Consider the following 24,514-nt stretch of genomic DNA (forward strand, 5'->3'; position numbering starts at 1 on the left):
ATGAAGGTATTCGTAGTGTTCGCTTTTTGCTTGGTAGCCGTTGCTGCTGGTCCCGATGAGGACGCGTGGTTGCGTTTTAACCGACGCATGCCAGGTGCATATTATAGTATGATGTTGCAGCCGTCAGAAAATTCCTCATATAGTGGTCGAATCGTCGGAGGCGTCGATGCTAGAATCGAAGATTTCCCGTACCAGTTATCGTTGATTCGCTCTGGTTCGCATATCTGCGGTGCCTCGGTTATTTCGGATCGATGGGCTCTATCGGCTGCTCATTGCACGTATCCTGTTCCGGAATTGTCCAGCGTAGGTAACGAAAGCTTATAGTTTGGATGTTAGTGACCAACGTGAATTCTTTTTAGGTCACTCTCCGAGGAGGTTCGAACAATCGCCTCGAAGGTGGAGTTTTGTTCGAAGTTAACCGTATCGAAAATCACCCTTTATACAATGACTGGAGAGCAGCACATGACGTCTCTCTTCTACATAGCACAACGTATCTCGTAGGACCCAACATTGCTGCCGTTACTTTGGCTTCAGTTAATGCTTATATTCCAGCAGGAACCCGTGCCGTAGTGTCTGGATGGGGTTACACAGTAAGTATTCTCAGCTTTGTTGGTATCGTTGCATACACTCACAATCTGCTTTCTCACACTTAGAGTGGCCCCCAAGGAACACTAACAGTCATTCTTCAGAGGGCTCTAATTCCCGTCGTTGACCAGATGTACTGCATGGCAGCTTGGCCAGCTGGTTGGGTTACAGACGAGTAAGTGGATTCAAGATAATGTTGATACTATTGAGTAATGTATAATTTATGAATTTCAATTATTTTTAGTATGCTCTGCGCCAGTGAATTAGGGCGCGATGCCTGCAATGGTGACAGTGGTGGCCCTTTGGTTACCGGTGGAGTTCAAATCGGAGCAGTTTCGTGGGGTTCCGGTGATTGTATAGGTGACCGACCAGGAGTTTACGTCCGCATTGGTTTCCCGATAATACGTAACTGGATCTTCGATATCAGTGGCGTTTAGGAAGCTGTTCTACTTGAATTACGATTTGAGTTGAGTTGCCTCTGAGATGTTTCACTTTGTCGTAGCTTTGATTTACTTTATTCACAAACGAGAAATCAGCAGCAGCAGAAATACGTAACTAGATATTTGCTAATTTATTTTGCACTAGGGAAATAATTTGTTCCATGAACTATTTTAAAGTGAATATGTGGTGTATGAATCACTCGCGTGTCAATATATTAGTGAATTTGCGATAATAGTAGAGTTAAAAGGAAAAAAATTTTTTTCACTCATATAAAAAAATATGTAGTGTGATTCAATAATACTCGATTTTTCATCTAAATTCTTTTTTCATTTCAAGTAGTTTATTCGAGAAATCAAACAACGTTTGACTTGCTCATGCTTCAAGATTTCCTCATTTTGGCGATAAAATCACTTCGTCCTGTATCACAGTATAGCGAGAAAACTATCAATTATTTAGAATTTTTAGTTTCACTCCACTTAGAATCATTGATTTCTTTCACTAGTTCTTGTACTCAGTGATTCATCCATTCTTCTTCACACCGCTACTAATCTTACTGATCTTACATATCATCTATGTAATCCAATCTGGTTTCAATGAAAGCAGCAGCTAATGGTCAATCACTGGATGTATGCACTTACAAGAAGAAAACATTTCCAATTAATTCAGCACTTGCAGATAGAGAGCGTGCAAAAAATGGCACAAATGCAAAAGTTCTCATCTATTGGACACTCACTGGACTCAGAATCTTTGTTCGAACAATGGCGACGCAGTTACCGACATGAGCAGTACCTACATACACTGCAGCGATGAAATGGTACAGCGATACTTTTCCTTTCCAACGATTGCAGGCTTACAGAAGGAACTGCAAAGCCAATTACATTCCTTTGCAATGGGAGTATTTTTTCGCCATGAACAAGCCGGTATCTTTCCACATCTCTGGTACCTACCTGGCTAGGGCAGACAGCTGCTGTTGAAGCCTCAAGTTTCAACTAACAGCCTGCAGCGTATGGGAGATTTGGATTTTTTTTCCTGCATTTAGTAGCACCGGAGATTCGATGTCACCAAATTCATATTGTGTCAGCATCGATTAGTAGCCTTCTGAAGGTAAACTTTTAGGCTGATATTGCAAAACCTTTTTTTTGTTTCAATTATGGAATGTTACTTTTAAATAAATGGAAAATTTGCTGAACACAAATACCTATTAAACCTTTTTTGGAAATGCTCCTCTATGATTTTTTATTAAATTTCTTATTAATTAGAAATACTGCTGAAAAAACTTCAAAACAGAATTTGGTTTTGTAGGAAACAAATCAGTACTAAACTAACTAAATTCCAGTTGTATAACTACTGTTGCTATATCTGACGTTTCATTTAACTTTTCTTTCAACACTGATTTATGCTTGAGCGCTCGCCAAGCATCCAAATCAGCATTATATTTTCACAGTTGCTCAACGATTTCAATGATTGCCCGGGATAGTTAGTACATCTTGATCCTGTATATTTATGTATTCCGCTTAGAACAACAAATCTAACTTTTAACCGCCTTCCGCATGGATGGCTCTGACGCTTTGGAATAAAGCCAACGTTTCGCCTCGCCTAACCTCAGCCAACGGTTGTGTATAATTAGAATTTCCAAAAACTATTTCCCTGTTGGTTGGTTTGTTCATAAACTGGGAACAATTTTGCTCATGTTTTTGGACGAAATGAATTCATTACATACAGCAGCGATGTCGGTGGAGTTGCTATGTTCCACTTCTAAACCGCACTTCGTTGTTTCGAGAGCTCTTGCCGGTTCAAATCTCGAAAATAATCCCATTACTCTAGATAAACACCAGCATCCGTATCGTTACACTTTTCCCTTCAGATTTATAAAAAAGATCCAAAAAACGTAAACACAGATTCGTTCATCTGCTGCTGTATGTATGCATTTTCGTTTCGACAGTGAAATGACGTAGCCACAGCTGAAGCTGAATTTTCCTGCTCAGCGGAAATGCCTAACATGCTAAGGGAAATTTAGGTTTGCCACTTCCATTCATACCTACATATGTTGATATGTACTGTAGCTCAAACCAGCACTCGTCTGGGACTAAATTTTACTTCTTCATTCCAGGCTGCTGTTGGGCTGTAATAAAGAAAGGAATATGAATTTCAAGAATTGGATTAAATTTTAAACTCGATAAACATGCGGCAATGGAACTCCCGACTGATAGCTTCGCGTGCTCGAGCCCAACCTTGCCGCATTCTTGTCTGCCGCCGGAAACAGAATACAGCCATGTGCGAGGCGAACGAAACGGAGTTTATCCCGGGGTAAATATTTGCCGTTTTTCTGCAATTGTGTACGTACCTACGTACCACTTCACATGAAGAGATTCATCGGTAGCAGCTGGTACAGTGGTAAACCTTATATGACAGGCAACCGCAGACGATTTTTTTTCGCGGATACGGTTTTCCTGTTGCTGTCTGCACACTAAGTTTGTCTTCATTGAAGTTGGCTTCAGTTTTCACATTATTTCGTAGAGCTTTCCGCCGTGTTGTGTTGGTTATTGACTGTGAATAATGAATATAAAATACTGTTTAAAGTACTAGTTTCTTCCAAAAAATTATTTGCAATATAAACATATACCGTAGGCGCGTCTAATTCTGCGTACCGCGTGTTTTAATCAAACATTGAAACAATCTCAAATTAATAACTACAGAGACTTATATTTTGCTAGACGTGTCAATGAAGATAACAATTTCGTACATCAACAAGGTTCAAATACGAATGAATCGCTTAATATATTCAGAACTGGTCACTTACTCAGAGAGTATTTATTTTTATTGCAAAATAGCTTTAAACGTACTTTAACTTGAAGAGTACCTGAAACGTGTCAATTTGCGATATAATTCATTCTCAAGATGGGTTTGTTTGCATCAACAAAATGTACTTTTTTATTTATTCCTATATCAGGGGAATAAAAAACAGCTGAGTAATTCTCGCTGAAACGTTTGTTTGACATACCAGGAATCTGTTTAAAGTCTTCTAGGACATACGTTTCATCATCCATTATAACGCATGGAAACTTCGTTAAATATTCGCGATAAAGCTTACGAGCGCGTGTTTTGGCCGTCGTATTTTGCTTATCATTACGGTTTGGCACAGTCCTCACCTTGAAAGACTTCATGCCTTGTCGTTGCTTAGAAGTGTGCACGAATTTTGGCGACATTTTTATTTTACGAGCAATGGTACGTACAGAAAGATCTGGTCTCCTCCGTAATATTTGTTTTTCCTTCGCATCCTTGTGGTGGTTCCTCAGATCCGTTTTTGTTCCACTTCCCTTCTTCCTAGCTGTTGTCAAGCAAGTATCGAACGATTTCAAAACACTGTGAGCAGTGCTTGGAGGAAATCCAAGCTTTTTGGCAAGTTTTCGTAACGAGAGATCCGGATTTTCATTGCGACCGCACACAATTGCTTTTCGAACCTGCTCTTCTTTCGACGCCATTTTACGCTGAGCGCTTGTAATATAAACAAGTGTTATATTTTCAGAAAGAACAGGCATACGTCTACCACTCTGCAAAATATTTCACTCATTGCTAATGTATTTCCGAAGCTGTGTGTGCTTAGGGGTGTCCAAATTTTGTCGCGAACAGGCCTTATACGTAAAAATTTTCAAATTCTCACTGAAATATGCTGAGCTTGAGAGTATATGGCCAATAATGGAATACTGGTCGAAGAAGGGTGGAACCAAGGTGACTTAAAATAGGTGATCTGGTTTTCACAGTTTGTAAAAGAGAAGTGCGCGGAGCGATTGGTTAGCAGCCATCGAAGTTGATTATACACATTCAACAGTTTCCGCTTTGAAAATTTCGGTGATCGTCAAGGGTAACCCAGCGGGGGTGATAAACAAATTTGAACATCAGAAAACCTCTCTTGACTAACCCTGGGTGGAACTGCAATCGACGGGAAGGAGTTTAAGACTGCGCTACTATTTACTTCAATTCGGCCACAAAGACTGTTATCGACACTACTTAGAGTTCGTAAAATGTAAATGTCCCAATGCCGGCATAGGTACAACAAGTTTCCTTGGCAACGGCAGTAGTTTAAACTGAAAATTTTCTCATTCTCGGTTGTTCGAACAAGAAGCATTTTTGTCAACCTCGTGGAATATGCTAGATTTAGTTAATATTGTACACTCCCTCCACAATTATGGATCACCCACAATTATGGATCACTTTTGTATTTCAAGTTAAATAACTCAGTTGAACAAACTGTTTGAAGGAATGAAGCATTTTTGCAATAAAATATACCCTATTAACTAGCTTTTAACACATAAAACATCCTTTAAATCCCGACATTGATGCTTTTTCAATGCGCGTAAAAAAGTTGTTATCGAGAATCTATCAAAATGTCTGTCATTTTTTAAATCAGCATAAGCAGTACGTTCCTCATTCATAAGGTTGCTATGTGGCATAATCACCAATTTTCGAGCAAAAAATGACTCGTACATAAAGATCAAGCTAAGTTCTTTACGATTCAGCGAAATATTGGTGGTTGCCAATGATTTTCCTGTAAAAATAAGTAATTTTCAAAGTGATCCATAATAGTGACCAAAACAAGGTAATTTTTCACAATTATGGATCACTTTGATTCCAATGTAATTTTCACAAATGCAAACAGTTTAGCACCTATTACAAACATTTTTAAACCAGAATCGAAAGTTGCACAGAGCTGAGTTTTTGGAAAATGCTGTTTCTGAATTACGCAGGACAAGAACCTACGTAAGGCAGTAAAACGCTATGATGGTACATATGCAACGGTTCATCGCAAAAATTAAGCGTATGTTAGCTCTCATGCAACAATCTAAAACGTTAATTTTTTCCTTAACTTTTTTAAGAGTTTGAATTTACTGGTTCTTCGAGCTTTCGGTCAAAAATTTCCTTCTATGTTTATATTTCATTTTTTCGGTTTATTGTCGCCTTTTCCACTGTTTCATACATCGCACCATAGCAGCGATGAAATTAAACTCTTGCATCGATTAACTTTTCCGAGATCCACTGTACCTACACACTTAAAAAAGTGCCGAAGTCAGCAAAATTTTGCCGAGATTTGGACAGCCGAGCGTTCGGTAAAATTTTTTATGATGCCAAACGTCGATTTGCAAAACTGAAAATTTTACCGAACGCTCAGCTGTCCAAATCTCGGCAAATTTTGCTGAGTTTTTTAAGTGTGTACATCGTTAAGAACAATTCGGAAAAAAGAAAACTTCATCTTGTACTAGTCTTTTCGGAGCCAACGCAGCTGGTGAGCCTAAGACTTTTTTTCCAGGACAAAAAATCAGTCGTGAAATCGCGAAAAGCATTCCCAACGGCTGATCGGTAGGTGTCTTCGAAGAAGGACAGCAGGCATCTAAAGACAAACACAAGCCAAAGACAAGCCACACAAGGTCTTTCATACGATTTGAAACATGTTATTTTTATGTTATTACATGATTTGAATAAAGTTCATTGAGAGAATTCGCTGCAAAAAGTGTATTTTTATTTTGATCCATAATATGGTGAAAATTGTTTCATAATTGTGACCGCTTCCAAAAGTGATCCATAATTGTGTATTTGATTAGTCATAATATAAGCTTAATTTCCGTGGAAAACTTGCACTAAATGGGTTTAATAACTGAATCAACTGAAAGATTACATATTTCTGTAACTAAAACATTTATAAACTGCTTTTAAATAATAGTATGCGCTACAATTGATTGTTTTAAAATTATACTTCTGCTGAAATGGTCCATAATTGTGGGGGAACTGTATCTCTAATTATAGTTATGAAATATAGTTTATTGAATAGTTGAATTGCATTATTAATTTCGATAAAAAGTAGAATGATTTTTGATTTCTCCTTCTGGCTTTTATCGTAAACCCAGCGGAGGAGGGAATATGTCTATCAGTGGCTGTTTACGTCTTTCAAACGCTGCCCAGTAGCAGCGTTAGGGAAGCAGCCTTCCGTTGGTGTGTTTCAAATCAATCAAATCAAACATCACTACATTGAATGCATTGCAATACATTGAATTTGTAAATTTCAATCACGCGCTTTTATTCTTGACGCATAAACCAAGCCACGAGAAAACCCAGGCGAAAATGGGCATTTGGAAATAATGATGATGGAAATGATAGCGTGCGCATACATAGAGAATTATGTTACCAGTGAACATTATAGCTGTAGCGTTTTTCCCCAATACAGATCGGCACCAACTTCAAAAGGTCCAATCTACAAAATGTAAATAAACCGAGTGAAGGTTATTTTCTGCTGAAATAGTATAGGGAAAGAAACCCTCATTTGGTTTGTTTACATTTTGCAGATTGGCCCGTTTGAAAAGTTGGTGCCGAGCCCGAGATATCGAACGCTCCATTGTATTTATTGTCTAATCAAATCGTCGTACGTAAAAAATTTTCGACCTGTTTTTTGTCACTTTTTGTGGTATACTTCCCTAACAGAGACATCAAATTGGTCTAAGTTTATCCGTCGTACGAAATACAATCTGCGCCTTGTTCGGTTGAAGAGATCTTGAAACTTTTCTGGCGTACTTCCCAAGCTTACCTACTTACTAAGTTAGTTGGTTTGCTGTCCAATAGTATGATGAACGAAATTTCGCCAATTTACTCGGTTGTGTGCTATAGAGCTGTGCGAGTTCGTGGTTAATCTGCCGCCTCCATATTGCGTCCTCCTGTACGTCATCGAAGATCGTTCTTAACTTCCCAAGTAGAGACATCAAATTGGTCTAGGTTTTATCGTCGTAAACAGGGCTTGAAAAAAGATCGCAAGTTGAATGTGACTGCCGTGAATGCGAACTTTCCGCATTCAAACTGCGCTTTTTGAACGATCATTTGACTGTTTTTTGAATCCAGTCAATCTCCCGCTTGCGCTGCTGCCGTCTTACAATTCATGCGGCATCTCAGCAAAAGCAAACAGTCGATCACCCGTTTTGCTTTGCGCTTTGAGAATATAAACTGCAAACTGACTGGAAGCATACGGTGACGTATTTTTTCGTTTCTCTTTTTGTCTCCAAATCGGCTGCTCACAGTAATAGTTTGTCACCCGGACGTCGGTCCGACGCAAGCAAAATATTCGTTTGTATTGGACGGAGTCCGACCGACTTCTTCCATGCACATGTAGTGGTTGTTTTTTTGTGGTATTGAATCATACGATTGTGCGGTTGCTTTTCGTTAACGTGGTGATTGCCAGTCATTTGACTGTTTTGCAGTCATTCGCTGCTCCAAACGGTAAAGGCAACTTGATCGAAACAAAAATGTCAAAAAATTTTAGAGCGCGTTCATTCTGCTGCGTGCGATCGGCGTTTGACTGAGCAAACTGCCAGTTGTGTTATGCATAGCGTTCGTATTCCACCTCTAAACGGACGGTGTGAACTTGAATGCGCGTTGGTGTGACTGCGGTAGAAAAAAAGGATCGGTCGTCGAAGCCCTGGTCGTAAAGAATCTTCAACCTGTTGGGAGGAGGAGATTTTGTCACTTTTTTTTTCTCTAAAAACACATTAAAACTTCGATGAAGTCTTTTTCAACCATTTGCGAAGTGTGGATTTCCAGTTGGGCAATGCTTCGATTATAGCTTGGTTGCATGGGTTCCCCAACATGGACAAAAATGAGCGGTACTCAACTTCTTAAGCGTTGCTTTAATGACCCTTCCATATTTAATTTTCTGCTCTTTCCCCTTCACATCTCGTTCCCGTTCTGTTTGGAATACTATCAACATCTTCGTTTCATAACTTTCATCTGCCATTTACCGTTATATGTTTGACCTTATTGAAGGTCAAAACAAAAATACGAGGTTGGTCTGTAATTATCATGATTTTAATTAATACTTTACGGTATTCTGACACCCTCGTGGATTAGAACACAATCAGGCATCTGAGAAATGTAATCCTGGAAATTTTACTTATATAATCTTTTGTATATTGCTTCCGTTGCAAACGTGAATATTTCGGAACGACTTCTTATGCCTGCACTTGATATTAGAGTAAAGTTTAAATGGGGATTTCGATAAGCTTTGAAATCGAGCAAAATAGGTCTACTCAAGTTACATTGCTCTAGCGTCAAGAGCAAGTGACTATTCATCGCAGAACAGTCATATGGGTGCCTAAGTCCTAGGATCTCTCACCAGACTGTTAAACATGTCCGCAATTTCTGTGGTTGCATTTCTCATCTATCGTCTCAGTGCTAGTTATTCATTTGAAATTCCTATTTATGAAAAAGCAAATTAAACGCTTCTAGGTACACCGTGTGCCGTCGAAAGCCGTAATCCGAAGCTTCAAGTGAGAAGTAATAAAGAGGGCTTACATATCTCTAGCATAGTTTTCCGACCGGCCTTACCGCATTGCTTGCACCTGGCTAGAGCAAGCTTTGAGCAGCATTACATTCTTGCTGGCACTCGAATTTCTCAATAGCTCTTGTGAAATGGGATGTATCATAGGCTTAAATGATTGCATTTCACCGGAGTGCAAGATCTTGTTAATTAAATAGGTACGGTACAATAGTTGTCGGCATGAAGAACAGCCCTAGTGTGTTTATCATCAACTAGCATCTTAGCCATAATAATACATGTTTAACGTCTGTTGGAACTGCACTCTTCGGTCCATTCACAAATTAAAAAGCAAAACATCTCATTTACCGTTGAGAAAAGCCGATTAAGTGATGTCTAAATCCAGCAAAATGTTTCTGCTGCAGCTGCTGTTTAATTGCCTTGTATAAATTGTGAAGAAGACTTTTGAATTCATGAATGCAAATTAATGGTTTCAACGTTCTCACTAACATTTTAATGAATCTACTGATGGGCTTGACCCCATATCGAAATAAAACCACTGAAAAACTGAAAATAATCACGCTCCATTGTATTGTCATTCGAGAGCATAGTAAATGGCTATATGAATGGCAAGCAAATTTCCTGCGACGATAACCGCCAGGAAATGACGGTGGCACGGAAATTATCTTTCCGAACCATGCGCCATCGCAGATTAAACTTGCCCCTCGGGACGCGTTGATGCACAGTGTGTGCAGTAGGAACAAAAAAAAAAGTTTATTGAAAAAATATAGCTTTCAGAGAACGAGCTCTGTGCGATATAAATTTGATATCAGCTGATGTAGGAAAATTTGAATGAAATATTCGAACTAAATTTGATTGATTAACGCTTTTGGTCTCACGGTGTTTCAATAATCGACCGCAGTCTTATCGTTGGGACAAGTGGGTACAGATAGGGAAGAAAAATATGCTTTCGAAAGAATTGCTTCTCGGACTAGGATAATTGTCATCTGTCAGTCTAGTAAAACTGCGTCTCATCGAAATTGCAATTAAGTTTCTTAGAGAACAATTTGAAGTGTATTTCCTTCAATGATTCTGGCACTCTGTTACTTTGCAATTTTCAAAACTATGATTAAATTGGATTTGATTATTTGTGATCGGCTGGTATCTATACTGGTCAACAGGGTAATTCAACTAGCTCATATATTGCTTATCATTGCAATGGCTAGTGTTTGATTAAATATTCTTTTAAATCGAGAACGATTAATAACGTTTGTCATAATGTATCAAATATCGCTATGTTGAGTATCGATATATTTTTCTTGGAACTCATTTGACATTTGCACGAACAAATAGCAAAGGAGGCTTTGTTTAGAAACTTAACAGACTATTCTGTTAAGGTCAAAATAAGAAAAAGTGTATAAGGACAATGCAATGGAGTTCACAGGAGTACCAGTAGATATAAGTACCGTTTTTATTATCTTGTTATGTGTTACAAACTATAAAAATGTTTATTTTTATTAGATTCAGACCGTAAAATAACGTAAAATATCTGTATGTTAATATTCTAAAATAAATTGAAATTTATCATTCACATACCAAATGAGACCGAAACCCTTGTTGGGATCCATTAATTCCAACGAGGCCGGAATGAATCACGGGTTTGATTCAACTCGGTCAATTTCAGGCGGTCGGTATGCGAAACCAGCTGCCTGTCAACGGTTCAAAGTGGTCGACGGGTCTTTGATCTTATCACAACCGTACTCACGGTGCCGTATGTTTGCCGGCTTTTGTCGGACCTGTAGCGAACTACGGTCAGCTAACTTCAATCAAAAGGTCGCTTACTTCCAAAAGCCGATTTGATATCTGCAGCGGACAAGTTGTTCTGTCCGTTCTGCCTTTGAATGCCACTATCATGGATGTTCTGCCAGAGCATGCATTCATCATAGGGTGGTCGACTGTATGTTTCTTTCACAAATAGCAGATTTAATGTAAGTTAATAGCTGTTAAATAGATCTTCATTGAATGATTGGAGCGTCAATAGGATGTTAGGATGTGCGTAGGTTCAAAGCTAAAACGATATGCTTCATAAGTACTTCAATACCTCACTAACATTTAGGTTAAAGCGATTTAGGTTAAATGGGAAATATCCCTTCAACCAACAGATAGTTGAGAAAAAAAGGCAATTCGATGCGATGAATCACAGAATGGTGTACATACAAGTGCTCACTGCAGCAACAGGGTAAAGCTTTTGCATTCATTATGACGCTTTTCACAGAACGGGGTGAGGCTCTCAATCGGGATGCTTTTTCTACATTGCACTCTCCGTTCAGTGCGATATCACAAACTGGCAGCTGACATACAATATTTTTTTTGCGCGGACACACTCTTCGTGGTTTCCAGTTTCGTATGAGCAAGGGTATTGCATGTAGAATAAACCATCCCCTTTGGCGGGAAAGTTATACATTCGATTTCAGCGCTGTGATATCGACAGCGTAACTATTTATATCGTCGTCGCTACATTCTGGGTGAGGTATCCGGGTAATCTGGAGAAGCTGGTGTCGGTTACAAGCGTATGCAATTACAATGCTAGGCATTTGCACCACACGAACGTAAACTCTGTCTGACAGGCACAGGAGAAGTAACATTCCACTTTTGCAAGCAGACTGTTTCAGCCCGGGACGAGAGATTTGGTGAAAGTGTGTGGTAGTGTGTTTTCCCAGTATGCTGGATTTCACTGCTTGTTGGTGATAGGCCAACCTTCCAGGAAATGAAGGCGAGGCGGTTGCATATGCTAATATCTTTGAAACAATTTTTTTGTTATGAATGAGTTATGAAATAACATATAACAGCAAGTAGCTATGCTTTCGTCTTGATAATGAACATAGGATTGGTTGTTTCACGCCAGTCCGAATTTCATTCGCCCGATGAACAGTGGTCCACACAAAACGAACATTAGCAATTAGGTAGAAAACGTGTAATTTTCCATGGGTGGGGTCTTTAAAGAAGTTTATTAATAAAATATAGCTCATTTTTCTGCAATATTATAGGGTAACCGTGAATCCTTCTATAAATTTTTGGTTATTTTTAAATAATATTAAAAAAAGTGAAAGGTTGGTTTCAAGACTCAACTGCTTGTTTAACGTAGGACTACATAAAGTTGATGCAATAAGATGCTGGTGCAGATCACAAAAAGCCTACGGTATTGTTAACGCGTTGCGATTCCTCAATATTCTTCAGGACAATTAACAGATTTTTGATAATTGCCTAGCTTATAATAAGTACTAGCGCCTTACAACAAATTAATCTCATTGGGTTTTGGACTCCCGAGACACTGCATCACCTTTTTTTATTATTTGCAGGGTTCCTTGCTGATTTAATAATCCTTCCTGGTTAAAAAACTATTTTGCTAAGCGAAGAAATGAAATAATTTGAAGTCTTGTATGGCCCTTGAAAAGGCTGACTGATAATTCATAGAGCTTATTCTAAAACATTAATTTAGAGTAAGTGTAGCAACCTTGGTAGCTTCCGAGGCAACCAGCTTACCCGATTCATTAGATGACAGCAAACTAATAGAGATCTAAAGCCCGCGAGAGCCAATTGTGAAGCACTTCTGACAGTGAGCCATACCGGAAAACCTAGCGGCAGTGCATTTGAAGATGTCATTGATTACCCAGTTCATGCTACTGATCGTCTATTGAAAAACACTGCTCTAGCTCTCCTCATGACGTGACTTATTCATTTGCCTTACCCTTCTAGGTCAATTTGTCACTAGCTGTTGGTGTCATTCTAATGATGCGATGGTGCAATTTACGTATAACATGCTGCATAGAAATAGATGTTGTGATCAAGTAGTCTTGGCTTCGTTCAAACAAATGTCAAAACAAAACAAATGTCCCTCCTTTTTTCTAATTTCCTCCGTTTTATTAGCGACGTGGCTAGAGGGTGTTGCCTGTAGGAACTTAGCAACGAAAACTAATAATGTAATTATGGGCTGAAAACTGTAGTGAATTTATAAAAATTGTTCAACTTTACGTGGAAATTTCAGGAGTTGCTTGCAAAATTGAATCTTTTGATGAAAACTATACGAAAGGCACATCTTTTGTAATTCGAATGGTATGCGAACCATAAAAATAGATTTGGCTGAGCTATAAGCGTTCAAAATCTATCACTTTTTCGTGTAACGATTATCTTTGCTTTCGTAGCATGCCACCCTATTAAAGTAAGACGTAGTCCTACGTCAAAAATCCTACCAAAAGTTGCAGAATATACTAAAATAAACAACTTAGTGATAAAATAAACAACTTACTGGTTGCGAAATATCATGATGTATTTAATAAGAGCACTTAAAAGCCAATTACGCTTAATAACTTTGCACACGATTTTTTGTTATTGCTTTCAAATTTTAACAAGTTTTAACTTTGTAAAACTTCTTCAGTATGTTAAAATACACATATTCTCTAGGATGCATTCCATCATTCATTAGACTGGAATGAACGAAACTGGATGTGAGACTATCTAACATAGGGTGTCGTGTGCTGGTAGTTTAACTGTCAAAACACTTGAGCCCAAACCGAGAGAGTGTGGGTTAAAGTCCCGCTCAGCAATTCAACTACGCAATATATTTTTGGCCCCATATCGAAGTTTCGCAGTTTCATCCAGTCTACCATTCTTCCCCCCAAACCTCCTCTACCTTTAATAAAAATAACAGAGTAGAAGCACACAGGCGGCATCCTATACTTATGCTTATGCTTATGCTAGTATTTACAAACTACTTATTGGACTTTTGATGTTATTTTCCAACATTTAGGAAAACTAACATTAGTGTCCGTTCCATATTAGTGTTCGATCATTCAGGAGCTCGAGCTAGTGGCGTTCGGACTAGTGACCTTGGCCCTCGGGCAAGTGACGAATAATGGAATCTATAGGAATAGCATTCGTATCAACCGGAAATTCATGTCTTTACAAAAAAACTCTGTCATCATTTGGTAATTATGCTACGCTTCGTGTACAAATTACGTAATGCGTAGAGGGAGGAATGGGAGCGTTGCCTGACTTTTTGTTACACAGGGGGGATTTGTTACATAACAAATTTATCAAAATAAAAATAAAAGTAAAAAAATAATTATTTTTTCTAATAGGTGAATCTAATTGAATACTCTTTCCGAGCATGTTTTGTGCTTGGCTACCACCGAATGAAAAACCTTGCGCTCCAGCGTAACTAACGTGATTCTAAATTTGATTTCGATGTTAACTAAATATATGTTTTTTTACGGACTGAATGCTATGTCTGTGTGGATTAACTCATCTCTCTTTCTACCGCTTGCCGTTGAGTTGACATGACGACGACGGGACGTATAATTTAAATTCCCAACGAGATTTAGCGTTTCGCTTGTATGTACCTAATAAAATCTCAATTTTGCGTTCACAGTTCCTCGATTCGGTGGCTCGGTGCTCTGCACATGATGGACAACGATGTTTCTTTGATTACGTTCTGTTTACTATGCAACACGGATCAGGGCCGCTCTAAGGTTCCATGTAGTCAGCCGTTGAAGGATCTCCCATAAACATGTCTATGAAACTAAAGTAAATTTTTATTTTGAACGAAAAAAAATCGAAAAGCTTGTTATTCGATGCAAGTTTTCTCACTGCATTAGGTCCTGTAGATAATCCTCCCCAATCGCTTATCCTGACAAGGGTTAGACAGGACTGACATATGTAGAACGAATGAGTAATGCATCAGGTCAATCATTTTCACATATCACACGGTAATAGTGTATAGATGCTTACATTCGAATTTTTCACGAATTTTAGTCCGATGGAAGTATTATTCCTCTAAGCTAGTAGTGAATTTGGGTCGGATGATGACGTGAAGTCAGCGTGGGTCGAACAAATGCAATTAATTTTTTCTCAAATAAAATTAAAATCAAATAAAATAATTAATTTACTCTCATATGCTAATTTTCCAGTTATATTTAACGCAAATTATAGTCCAGCTTGAAAGAGACGGAAATAAAATCATCTACCTTTGTAGGCCAGCGCAATCTGACTAACGAAAATAATTGCATTAGAAAGTATCACAACAGCAAACATTTAGATTGAAAAGCACAAGGAATCTTTACCGTTCACTGTAAAAAGTTCGTCCCTTTGAAGAACGTTTTTCTCCATGCCACTTAACAGTGTGGTGCGGTGCCTCCTCCTGCAATCACGTCTTTGTTAAGCGCGGGAATAATGAAAACCTGGAATGGAATTGTTTACTAGCGTTCGTCGGGCCTTCGGTGACCCTTAGAAGATGGTAAGACAAAGTTCGTTCTATGTCGCTCAAAGGTGGACTTTTGTGTTTCTTTGATGCAACAATTCCGCAGATGAAACACGCTGGAGATTGACTTGCTGGTGGGCGGGGAAAATAAAACGAGTACAGAATAGGTTCCTGGGGACTTCCCTGCAGCAGCAGGTATTTGTTGAGGACAGCAGCTGAAATTGTGACTAGATACTAATTTGACTGCAAATTGTTGTTTGAGTTTCCTTGTCAACATCAACAGGTTTGATGGAAAACATAAATATATACAGCCTTGCTTAGTAAATTGGCGAGTTGAATTCATTTTACTCGGCAGTCCTTGTTTATTTTGAATGAAAATTTGCTAACAAGGTTATTTGCGGCTTTCAACTTAAGTTTAAGCTTAGAGTATAAATCCTAAAAACTTAATATTACAAGCATAAATGTTTTCAAATTTGTTTTGTTGATATTGTGATTCGTTCTCAAATTTGTTTTCTTTTTTCGTGAAATGCACGATAAAAAATATAATCCGTGTCATGCAACCGTCGCAAATCCTCTCGTAAGTTTTTCGATTCTTTTTGCAAACAAATCGGATAAGGAATTGAATCAATAATAACGTAGCCTTCGCTTGTAAAAGTTTCACTTCCGTGAAGAGTGCTTAGTGGAACCATAAAAGCGGACTGCACCAAGGATTTTTTTATTTATCTTAAAAAAGAAAATCTTTGTCCGGTCTATTTCTTTTGTAGTATCACCACCGACTGTAAAAGTTACATCGAAGCGATTCTAGGCATTTCTAAAGTTTTCTAACATCAACCCTATTAAACGGGTATTGAGTGCTTCTACATCGTCTAATTTTCTGTTTGTATTTCCAGGAAGATTCGAACTCCCCTCTCATTCTACCACACAGAAGTTGTCATTCAATTTCCAATCTATCTTATAACACGAAACCGAATGAGACGGTATGTCTAAGAATGAAGAGGTATCCTTTACCAAAACCGACACCCAGTCCACTCTACCTTCCAATCGAACTCGACCGAAGTTCATCCGCTGCGGTTTTTATCTTGGTTTCTATTGCGGAAAAAAAACTTTCCTCAGAAGATTCCTCAATCATGACCGTTGTTAGTTATTTTTTCTCATAAAAAAAGTTTACGTATTAATTTTACGAGACGAATAAAGCCCTGAGGGGAGCTTCTCTACGGGTTCCGATTTGACAAGATCGATCCGGCGTTCTTTTTGATGCTTTTAGATTATTTGTGGAAAATGTATAGCGGTACTTACTCATATTAATCAAATTGTATGAAATTTGTACCAAAGCAAGAGTTGTATTTGGCGAAAACAAAACTGTTCAACGAAGCTCTCAGTTCCATTAAAACAACATTGCAAAAAATAACAGATGCAAAACACGCAACTAAAGATAAGCACCCACTTGAAAGCAAAGCAACGAAAAGTACTATTTGCGCTGACTCGCAACGTTTTTCTTCACCTTTTTGGCTTTTGGAACCAATCGGACGGATTTAATACAAGGACTCTGCGAGTACGATACCGGAGAAAGAATATTTGTGAAGAATTTTGCTCTAAAAATTAACGAAAAGATAAAAATTTATCTGATGATGAACTAAGTGACGCAGATGATGATAATGATGGACTCTGAAAAACAATTACAGGCCAATTATTGAAAACTGTGGCTTTAACAGTTTTAGGATTCCAATTGTGAGAAAAATGTACAATCTCACTATCTATTTTCAGTTAATTTGTTACCACTTTCCTTTGACAAACCTACAAAAAAATGTATGCGTTGACCTTTAATTTAATTTAATTCGTCAATATACGACGTTGCATTGAGCCGAGTTACAAAAATAAATTCAGTTTATGAAAAATAATAACACCATTGACGCTAGCTGAAAAAATGGAAAGACTAAGATCTGACAGCCGTAACGATTACAGATTCTAAAATCTTTTCGTTTTTCAGACCCGAAATGAAACCAACGATTTAGTTTTCTTCGATTTAAAATAAAAGAATGTCTTATTGACTTACTGATAGATTAGACGTAAATCCAGTCTAAATTGATGTCCTGAAAGTAAATACAGTTGTAAAAATTAGTAAAAGTCAGAGGGGTTGTGTACAAAACACGACCGCATAGGTGACGCAGGACCACGCAACGATTCTTCATGTGCATGGTGCTACGTTGAGACTAATTGCAGGTTGAGAAAATTCGAATATTTTTAAATGAATGTTAATAGCGTCTCAAATCTTACTTCTACATAAACATTTTTTCTATATATGTATATGAATATTAATAACATCAAAAAATTGTTATGGTAAAATATCTTAACTGTGCTCCAGGTTGAGAAATTCGAATTTTTGCAAGTCCATAATTTTTTACATGTTTTTACGCATTTTCATGATTCATAGCTACTATATAAGTAAGTTAAACTTGTTTGGAAAATATTTTCTTACTTACCTTACCTTACTGCCTTATACTGAGTTGACGGTCAAATAAACGTTGACATCACTACGGATCCCTCCTGCCTTGGCTTGTCCATCATTTTCGAAAGAAATTTATCTAAATGTAATGCTTGACTATTGTAACTATGTAAAGAATTGCAGGCAACTAACTGACGCAAAGCAGCAAATGAAACATGCACAAATATTCCTTCAGCCCTCTTTCCGAGCAAGACAAAAGTTCGGAAATAAATTCTTGCAGCCTATATGGATGGAATCTGGCAAAAGGAAAGGGTGGCCGGTCACTTTTCTATGAAGTTTCACTTTCAGGACATCAAATTGAGCTAGTAGTAGTAGTAGTAGTAGCTTTTTTACTATGGGGTTTTCAGCCGTAGGCTGGTTCGCCCCTGAAGTATAAGATTACATTTCATTTTAAATCTAAGTTATATATTATTGAATAAATTTTCATCTTTTAGGAATTGGATCATTGTTGATTCTGTCACTGGATCGTTACAGAGCGCTTCTCTTAAGCTGCTTGGGATGTTATGGAATTGACGCGGGCCATGGAATTCTGGAAAGGGGTGGTTTTACACTTCAGCAAAATTGCTTACGTTCAGGACATCAAATTGGACTATGTTTCATGTTCAAACGATAACACCGGTTGAAGAAAAGGGGTGGTTTTTAGTCTGGCGTACTTCCCAAGCACAGATATCAAATTGGTCTAGGTTCGATCGACGCAAAGAATCTTCGACCTACTGGGATGGGGAGGTTTTGTCACTTTTTTCTAAATATACGTTAAAACTATGATGGCGTCTTTTGCAACCAATCACGAAACGAGGATTTCCAGTTGGACAATGCTTCATGATTTTCAATTTTTCAATAGTGCGTACTTTGAAATTAATAGGTTTCTATATTGAGGTTGATGCGTAGAACAGTGTTGCGAAGCCCACCCTCGTGTGGTCTAATTTTTCACACACGCGTACTCATTCTAACAAACGCGCCGGCACACCGTGGGATGAAACCCAAATCTAGGTGGACAAAAGTAATTACGCTAAAACCGTCAGTCATAGGTATATAGTATGTTCAGAGTAAATTTGTTATTTTAACTTCCGCATTTTTTGGTGTATATAACATTAGGGTGACCATCATAGTAAGCGAGTGCAATATATAAACTTTTTGATGGCTTAAGTTAGCTGAATATAATGTTCAGCAAAGTTAAAAAACATTAAATTTTAAGTAACTTCGCCGAAGAAATTAAAGTTGTATCTCTTATGGTTGATGGGCTGGAGCTATTTGAAGTTTTTGGTCGGGGTGGGCCTAAAAAATCCGTTTTTTCTTTATATCTTCTTTCGTGTTTATTTCTCACAAATTATGCCTTCTGAGCACTTTCTCACGCATGGAAAACGCACATTTTGTTTGAAGGAATCAAGGTGCTATCTCCTTCGGTTCCGAAGCTACAGGTATTTTTTCTAAAAAAATATGGTTTTTTCAAATGTCAATAACGTAAAAACTGCTCAAAAGCAGCAAATCAAATTTTGTATAAATGTTTAGTAATATATTGACCTCCGAAATTAATTGAGATCACATTGGTCCGGGTCGGCCCTTTTTTGCTGGACCGTATTGAATATTGAAGTAAAAATTATCGTTTTACTTACCAACATCACAATTTTTACGTAAATAGAATGGATTAACTATCCATTCAACTCGGTCTTGGGCCACTTGTCGCCAATTTCCTAGTCGTCGCAGAAGTCGCAAATCGCTTTCGACCTGGTCGAGCCATCGTGCATGTTGGGCCCCCCAGTTCCTGGTGCCGGTGGGGTTGTTGAAGAGAGCTATTTTCGTCGAACTGTCGTCCGGCATCCTTACGATGTGTCCGGCCCACCGTAGCCTGCTAACTTTCGCTAGATGTACGATGGGAGTCTCCCCAAGCAGTGCTTGTAGCTCGTGATTCATACGCCTCCGCCACTCTCCGCTTTCAGTTTGTACTCCGCCAAATATCGTCCGCAGCACTTTCCGCTCAAACACGGCAAGGGCGCGTGTGTCCTCCGTAAGCAGCGTCACGGCTTCAAGTCCATAAAGAACTACCGGTCTAATAATGGTTTTGTATATAGTTAGCTTCGTGCGGCGGCGTATGCTTCCTGATCGTAGCTTTTTACGAGGGGCAAAGTAGGCCCGATTTCCCGCTTGGATGCGCCGCTGGATCTCCTTACTAGTGTTGTTGTCCACGGTCATCAGCGATCCCAAATACACGAACTCCTCTACCACTTCTAGTTCGTCGCCGTCAACGGTTACCGTCCGTGGCGTTTGTTTCCTATGAGCCTCTTTCTTTCATGTATTTGGTCTTCGACGCATTTATTTTTAGCCCAATTCTCCTAGACTCCGCTTTCAGGCTGGCGTAGATAGCCTCCGCCGTCGCAAAGTTCCTGGCAATGATATCGAAGTCATCTGCAAAGCCTAGAAGTTTATTTGTTTGTTTATTTAACCGTAAACCGTATTCGTGCATTATCTGCCATAGCTTGTCTCGATCGACTGTATCGTATGCTGCTTTGAAATCAATAAAGATGTGATGCGTGGCCACGTTGTACTCCCGACATTTCTGCAAGATCTGTCGGATAGTAAAAATTTGGTCCGTAGTTCCGCGAGCCCCCATGAAAGCCGCCTGATAATTCCCTACGAAACCTTGTGCTATCGGTGACATCCGGCGTAACAGGATCTGGGAGAGTACCTTGTAGGCGGCGTTTACCAGCGTAATACCACGATAGTTGCAGCAGTCTAGCCGATCACCCTTTTTGTAGATGGGACAAGTCACTCCTTCCATCCATTCCTCCGGTAGCTTTTCCTCCTCCCAAATCCTCGAAATAACCCAGGGTAGAGCCTTTGCTAGCATTTCTCCGCAATGTTTATAAAGCTCTACCGGTAGGCGGTCCTTCCCAGCGGCTTTATTGGTCTTCAGCAGCCCGATTTCTCGTTTGACTTCTTGGAGATCAGGTGCTAGGACATTACTATCTTCCATGGGCGCTCCTAAGTTAATTTCCGTTCCGCCTCCTTCTGCGACTTCGCCATTGAGGTGTTCATCGAAGAACTGCTTCCACCTGTCGACCACCTCGCGCCTCGTTTATAATTAGATTCTCTTCCTCGTCCCTACACATGTCAGGTTTCGGTGTGTAGCCCTTCCGAGTTTGGTTCACCTTCTCATAAAACTAGCGCGCCACTATGCCTCACGGGTAGCTGATTGCTCAGGAGTTTTTTTGACGTGGGAATAAGGTATGCAGAAAGACGATGTGTGGATATGCGTGCGCAAGTGTGTAGGTAGCAGAATGTCTGCACACAGCAACGGTGGCTGTTTGTTTTACGCCTGCGTGTGCGGCGTAAGCGTTGAATGCTTTGCTTCTCATACGCACGCGCGTGAGAGTAGACAACTTTGGCTTCTCGTTCGATTCGCAACATTGGCGTAGAAGATTTTCGTCTAATCTACGTCTAAAGTTTGATTAACGCTGAAGTCGTGTTTGAAAACTTAGGTGGTAGAATGTGATATTTTGTGTTTCAAGGGAACATTACAATTTTATTATTTTTTATTATTTATTGAATTGTGTTTTGTTTTCAAAGTTCACAAAATTAGAAAAAGTTTTCTGAGAACATCACTGATCACACCACTTTGTTCCCCGAGTCACTGGAATGCTTCGGATAATATTTTCATTCACTTCCCGAAGACGGATCGTTCAACGCTAAAAGTTGGAGATAATTTCCTTTAATTTTTACAAAATTGTACGACGTGTACGTGTACGTGTGTAGCGAGAAATGCATTTAAGGGCCAGCTATGGATTTATCAGCACCACTTAGATTAAGCACCACTAAGATGTTGGTAGTTTCTTACATTTTATTCACATCGTTTGATATGTGAATCAGACACCTTCGGTGTTACGAGATACGATTAACAAGCATTTTTACTGTGGAAATTAATTCCTGTTTCACCGATATTTTTCAAAAATAGCTTGCAAAATAAATGCTAAACGGAACTTCATTTTCCAGTTGTATGCGAGGGTTTTGGTAAAATAGGAACTGATTTGCGTAAAAAACATATTAGGGTATGTTGCTGCTTCGTCGTAATTGCCTATTCCAGTCCACCCTCAAAACACAAATTATTAAAAATATCAGCAGTTTTATGACACACAATGCACAACTAGTTATTTCATAATATTTTAGTTTGTTGTCTATCATACGCGATCAAAGTGAGCTGAGATCTTAAATAGAATGCTTTTTATCATCAAAGAAGTCCTACCAACTAAATTCCCTATGTTTTTTCGTGCGACGAAGAAGAAAATGTCGACTAATCGTTTTAATTTCCTTCATTCATAAATGAACATAACTCACGCAAGGCATTGTCGTTATTCTACAGCCAGGAAAACTTGCCTGACCTGCAGAAATTTTGCAGAATAACATTTGTCATGCCGTCCTACACAAATACATGCACGTTAGCTTCGTAAACATTGTTGTGATTTTTAGTTCGGACGATGAAATATTATGATGGACGGATTTTTAAACGGTACGACAAATTTAGGAAATAAAGTATTAAAGGTTTCAATAATCGCTTTTCAGTGATTTCAAACTTCACGGATCAGAAGGTAAATGTGTTTTAGTCAAATCAGCACAAGAACTTTTGGAGTATTCATTAAATCCATCCTGCAAATGATGAAAATTAGAATGGCTCTACTTACTACGACGAGAATTAGAAATAAACCCTATAAGAATTCACTAAGTTTTGAGACGATGAATTTGTAACTTGATTTTGAAAACACACAAACGTGTGGCGTAAAGCATACAAAACAATTATTGTAGGTAAAAAATGGTAGCAATGGTTCCCTAGAGGCCACAACAGTGTTATTCAATCAAATATTGAATTGAAAGGCCACGTTTTGAAAACAGAAGCGTTATTTGAGTTGCTATTTCGTCTAGTGAATCGCGTTGTATGTACTACGTTGAATAATTTAGATGCCCTCAAGCAGCAAACAGAATTCGAAACTAAAAGCTTTTATTGAGATGTTACTGCACGAGAAGTAAACACTTCGAAGCAAATAAAACGCATTGAATATGAATGATTGACTGTTCACTCGTCGAATCGTATTCGGAGAAATGGATGACTATGATTTACCGAATAATTTTGGTGGTTTATTGAAACTTAGATTTTGTACTGTTTACAATAATTAAATTTCCGTAAATGCATGTAGAAATAAATTTGACTTTTGATGCATTTCAGGTTTTCGTGTTTGTTCGGTGAAATATTTCACCAAAGTTGAAAATGACCATGCGTCGCCTGAGTTCCTAAGTTTTCTAAGGAGGCGCATGTTGATTTTTAATAAACAGTATCAGAAACTACCAAAAATGTTTTTCATGGAGCTTGGCATGTAGGATAAATTATCAATATAGGTTTTTGTAATACAGTCCAGATTTTATCATCCACATTGAAATTGGTTGCTCGAGTGTATTCACAACGTTGTTTCGTAGATGACTAAAGAGCAAATTTTTTTATCGAAGCACTCCTGCAAGCAACTGCTATATCTAATGAAATAAATGCAACGAGTTTTTCTGCACAATTTTACTATTTTTCTATAAGTCAATGTTGCGTATTGTAGCTACTGTCTGTTTCTCTGCATTCTCTGTGCTTGAGAAGTAAGGAAATCATAAAAATAAATAGCAAAACTTTAGCGTTTTATCTAGTTGGATTGTTCAAAAATTCAAATACAATCCTGGAACAGATCGTATACAATTGGGAGATCAAATCTGGATTTATTAATAAGCATACAACGTATGACGGCTAGGCGCATAGTGGTTGTCCTGCATCGAGAAAGTTAGCTGCATCAGCATTGGTTATTGCACATTATATAAAAGGATCTGCTGGAGCTCACCCATAAAAGCGCCTTCATTGTCAACGTTGTTTGCTAAGTTCAAGGTCCTTTCTCCCAGAAATAGACTTCTAAACAAGCGGTTTTCTCCGTTGTTTCATAGCACCGTTACGTGCACCATTTTACGCTTCGTTAGGCAGAACTTTCACAGCAAACGATAAGCATTTCACGCATGAAGGTGCTGACTCCGAAGCCCGTACCCACCACACCATACGATATTATCTATCGAACCGAACCGAAGCGCTGATACCATTTCCTTTGCTGTCGAACGATATTCTCGATTTCCGCGATTACCGATTCAATGAGTTCTTGGTTGATTAACGCTTGATGCGTATTTTCCAATTGCTTGTGGCGGATAGAGGATTGTTTCAACAACCGAAAGCGATTGTCATTCAAACTAAATTCCGCTTTGTGTTTGGTATTTGCGGTGAAGAAAGTTCTAATCAGTGAGCAAAACAACCGAAACCGAGTTTCCACACCGTTGGCTTTAATTTCAAACACTAGCATCACTATTTAAAGACCACCCACGGGTGTCATGTGAGGACCCTCATCTAAAGTCCGTGGCAAAAAGCAAAACGTTC

General features: G+C 38.6%; 1 protein-coding gene across 1 annotated transcript; it reads left to right on the forward strand.

Moving 5' to 3' along the window:
• LOC128737769 (trypsin-7-like) lies at positions 1 to 1,022 on the forward strand. Its single transcript, XM_053832476.1, has 4 exons — positions 1 to 303; positions 360 to 590; positions 654 to 760; positions 830 to 1,022. The coding sequence occupies exons 1-4, from the start codon at positions 1 to 3 to the stop codon at positions 1,020 to 1,022; spliced, it is 834 nt and encodes a 277-aa protein (XP_053688451.1).
• The last annotated feature ends 23,492 nt before the right edge of the window (positions 1,023 to 24,514 follow it).

The sequence above is a fragment of the Sabethes cyaneus genome, chromosome 2 (genome assembly GCF_943734655.1).
Source record: "Sabethes cyaneus chromosome 2, idSabCyanKW18_F2, whole genome shotgun sequence".
NCBI lineage: Eukaryota > Metazoa > Arthropoda > Insecta > Diptera > Culicidae > Sabethes > Sabethes cyaneus.

Excerpts from the sequence above, each read along its gene's own strand:
- LOC128737769 (XM_053832476.1), top strand. The coding sequence starts at position 1 with ATGAAGGTATTCGTAGTGTTCGCTTTTTGCTTGGTAGCCGTTGCTGCT. Across the intron at positions 591-653 it reads TGTCTGGATGGGGTTACACA|AGTGGCCCCCAAGGAACACT; the intron begins GTAAGTATTCTC and ends TCTCACACTTAG. Across the intron at positions 761-829 it reads GCTGGTTGGGTTACAGACGA|TATGCTCTGCGCCAGTGAAT; the intron begins GTAAGTGGATTC and ends AATTATTTTTAG.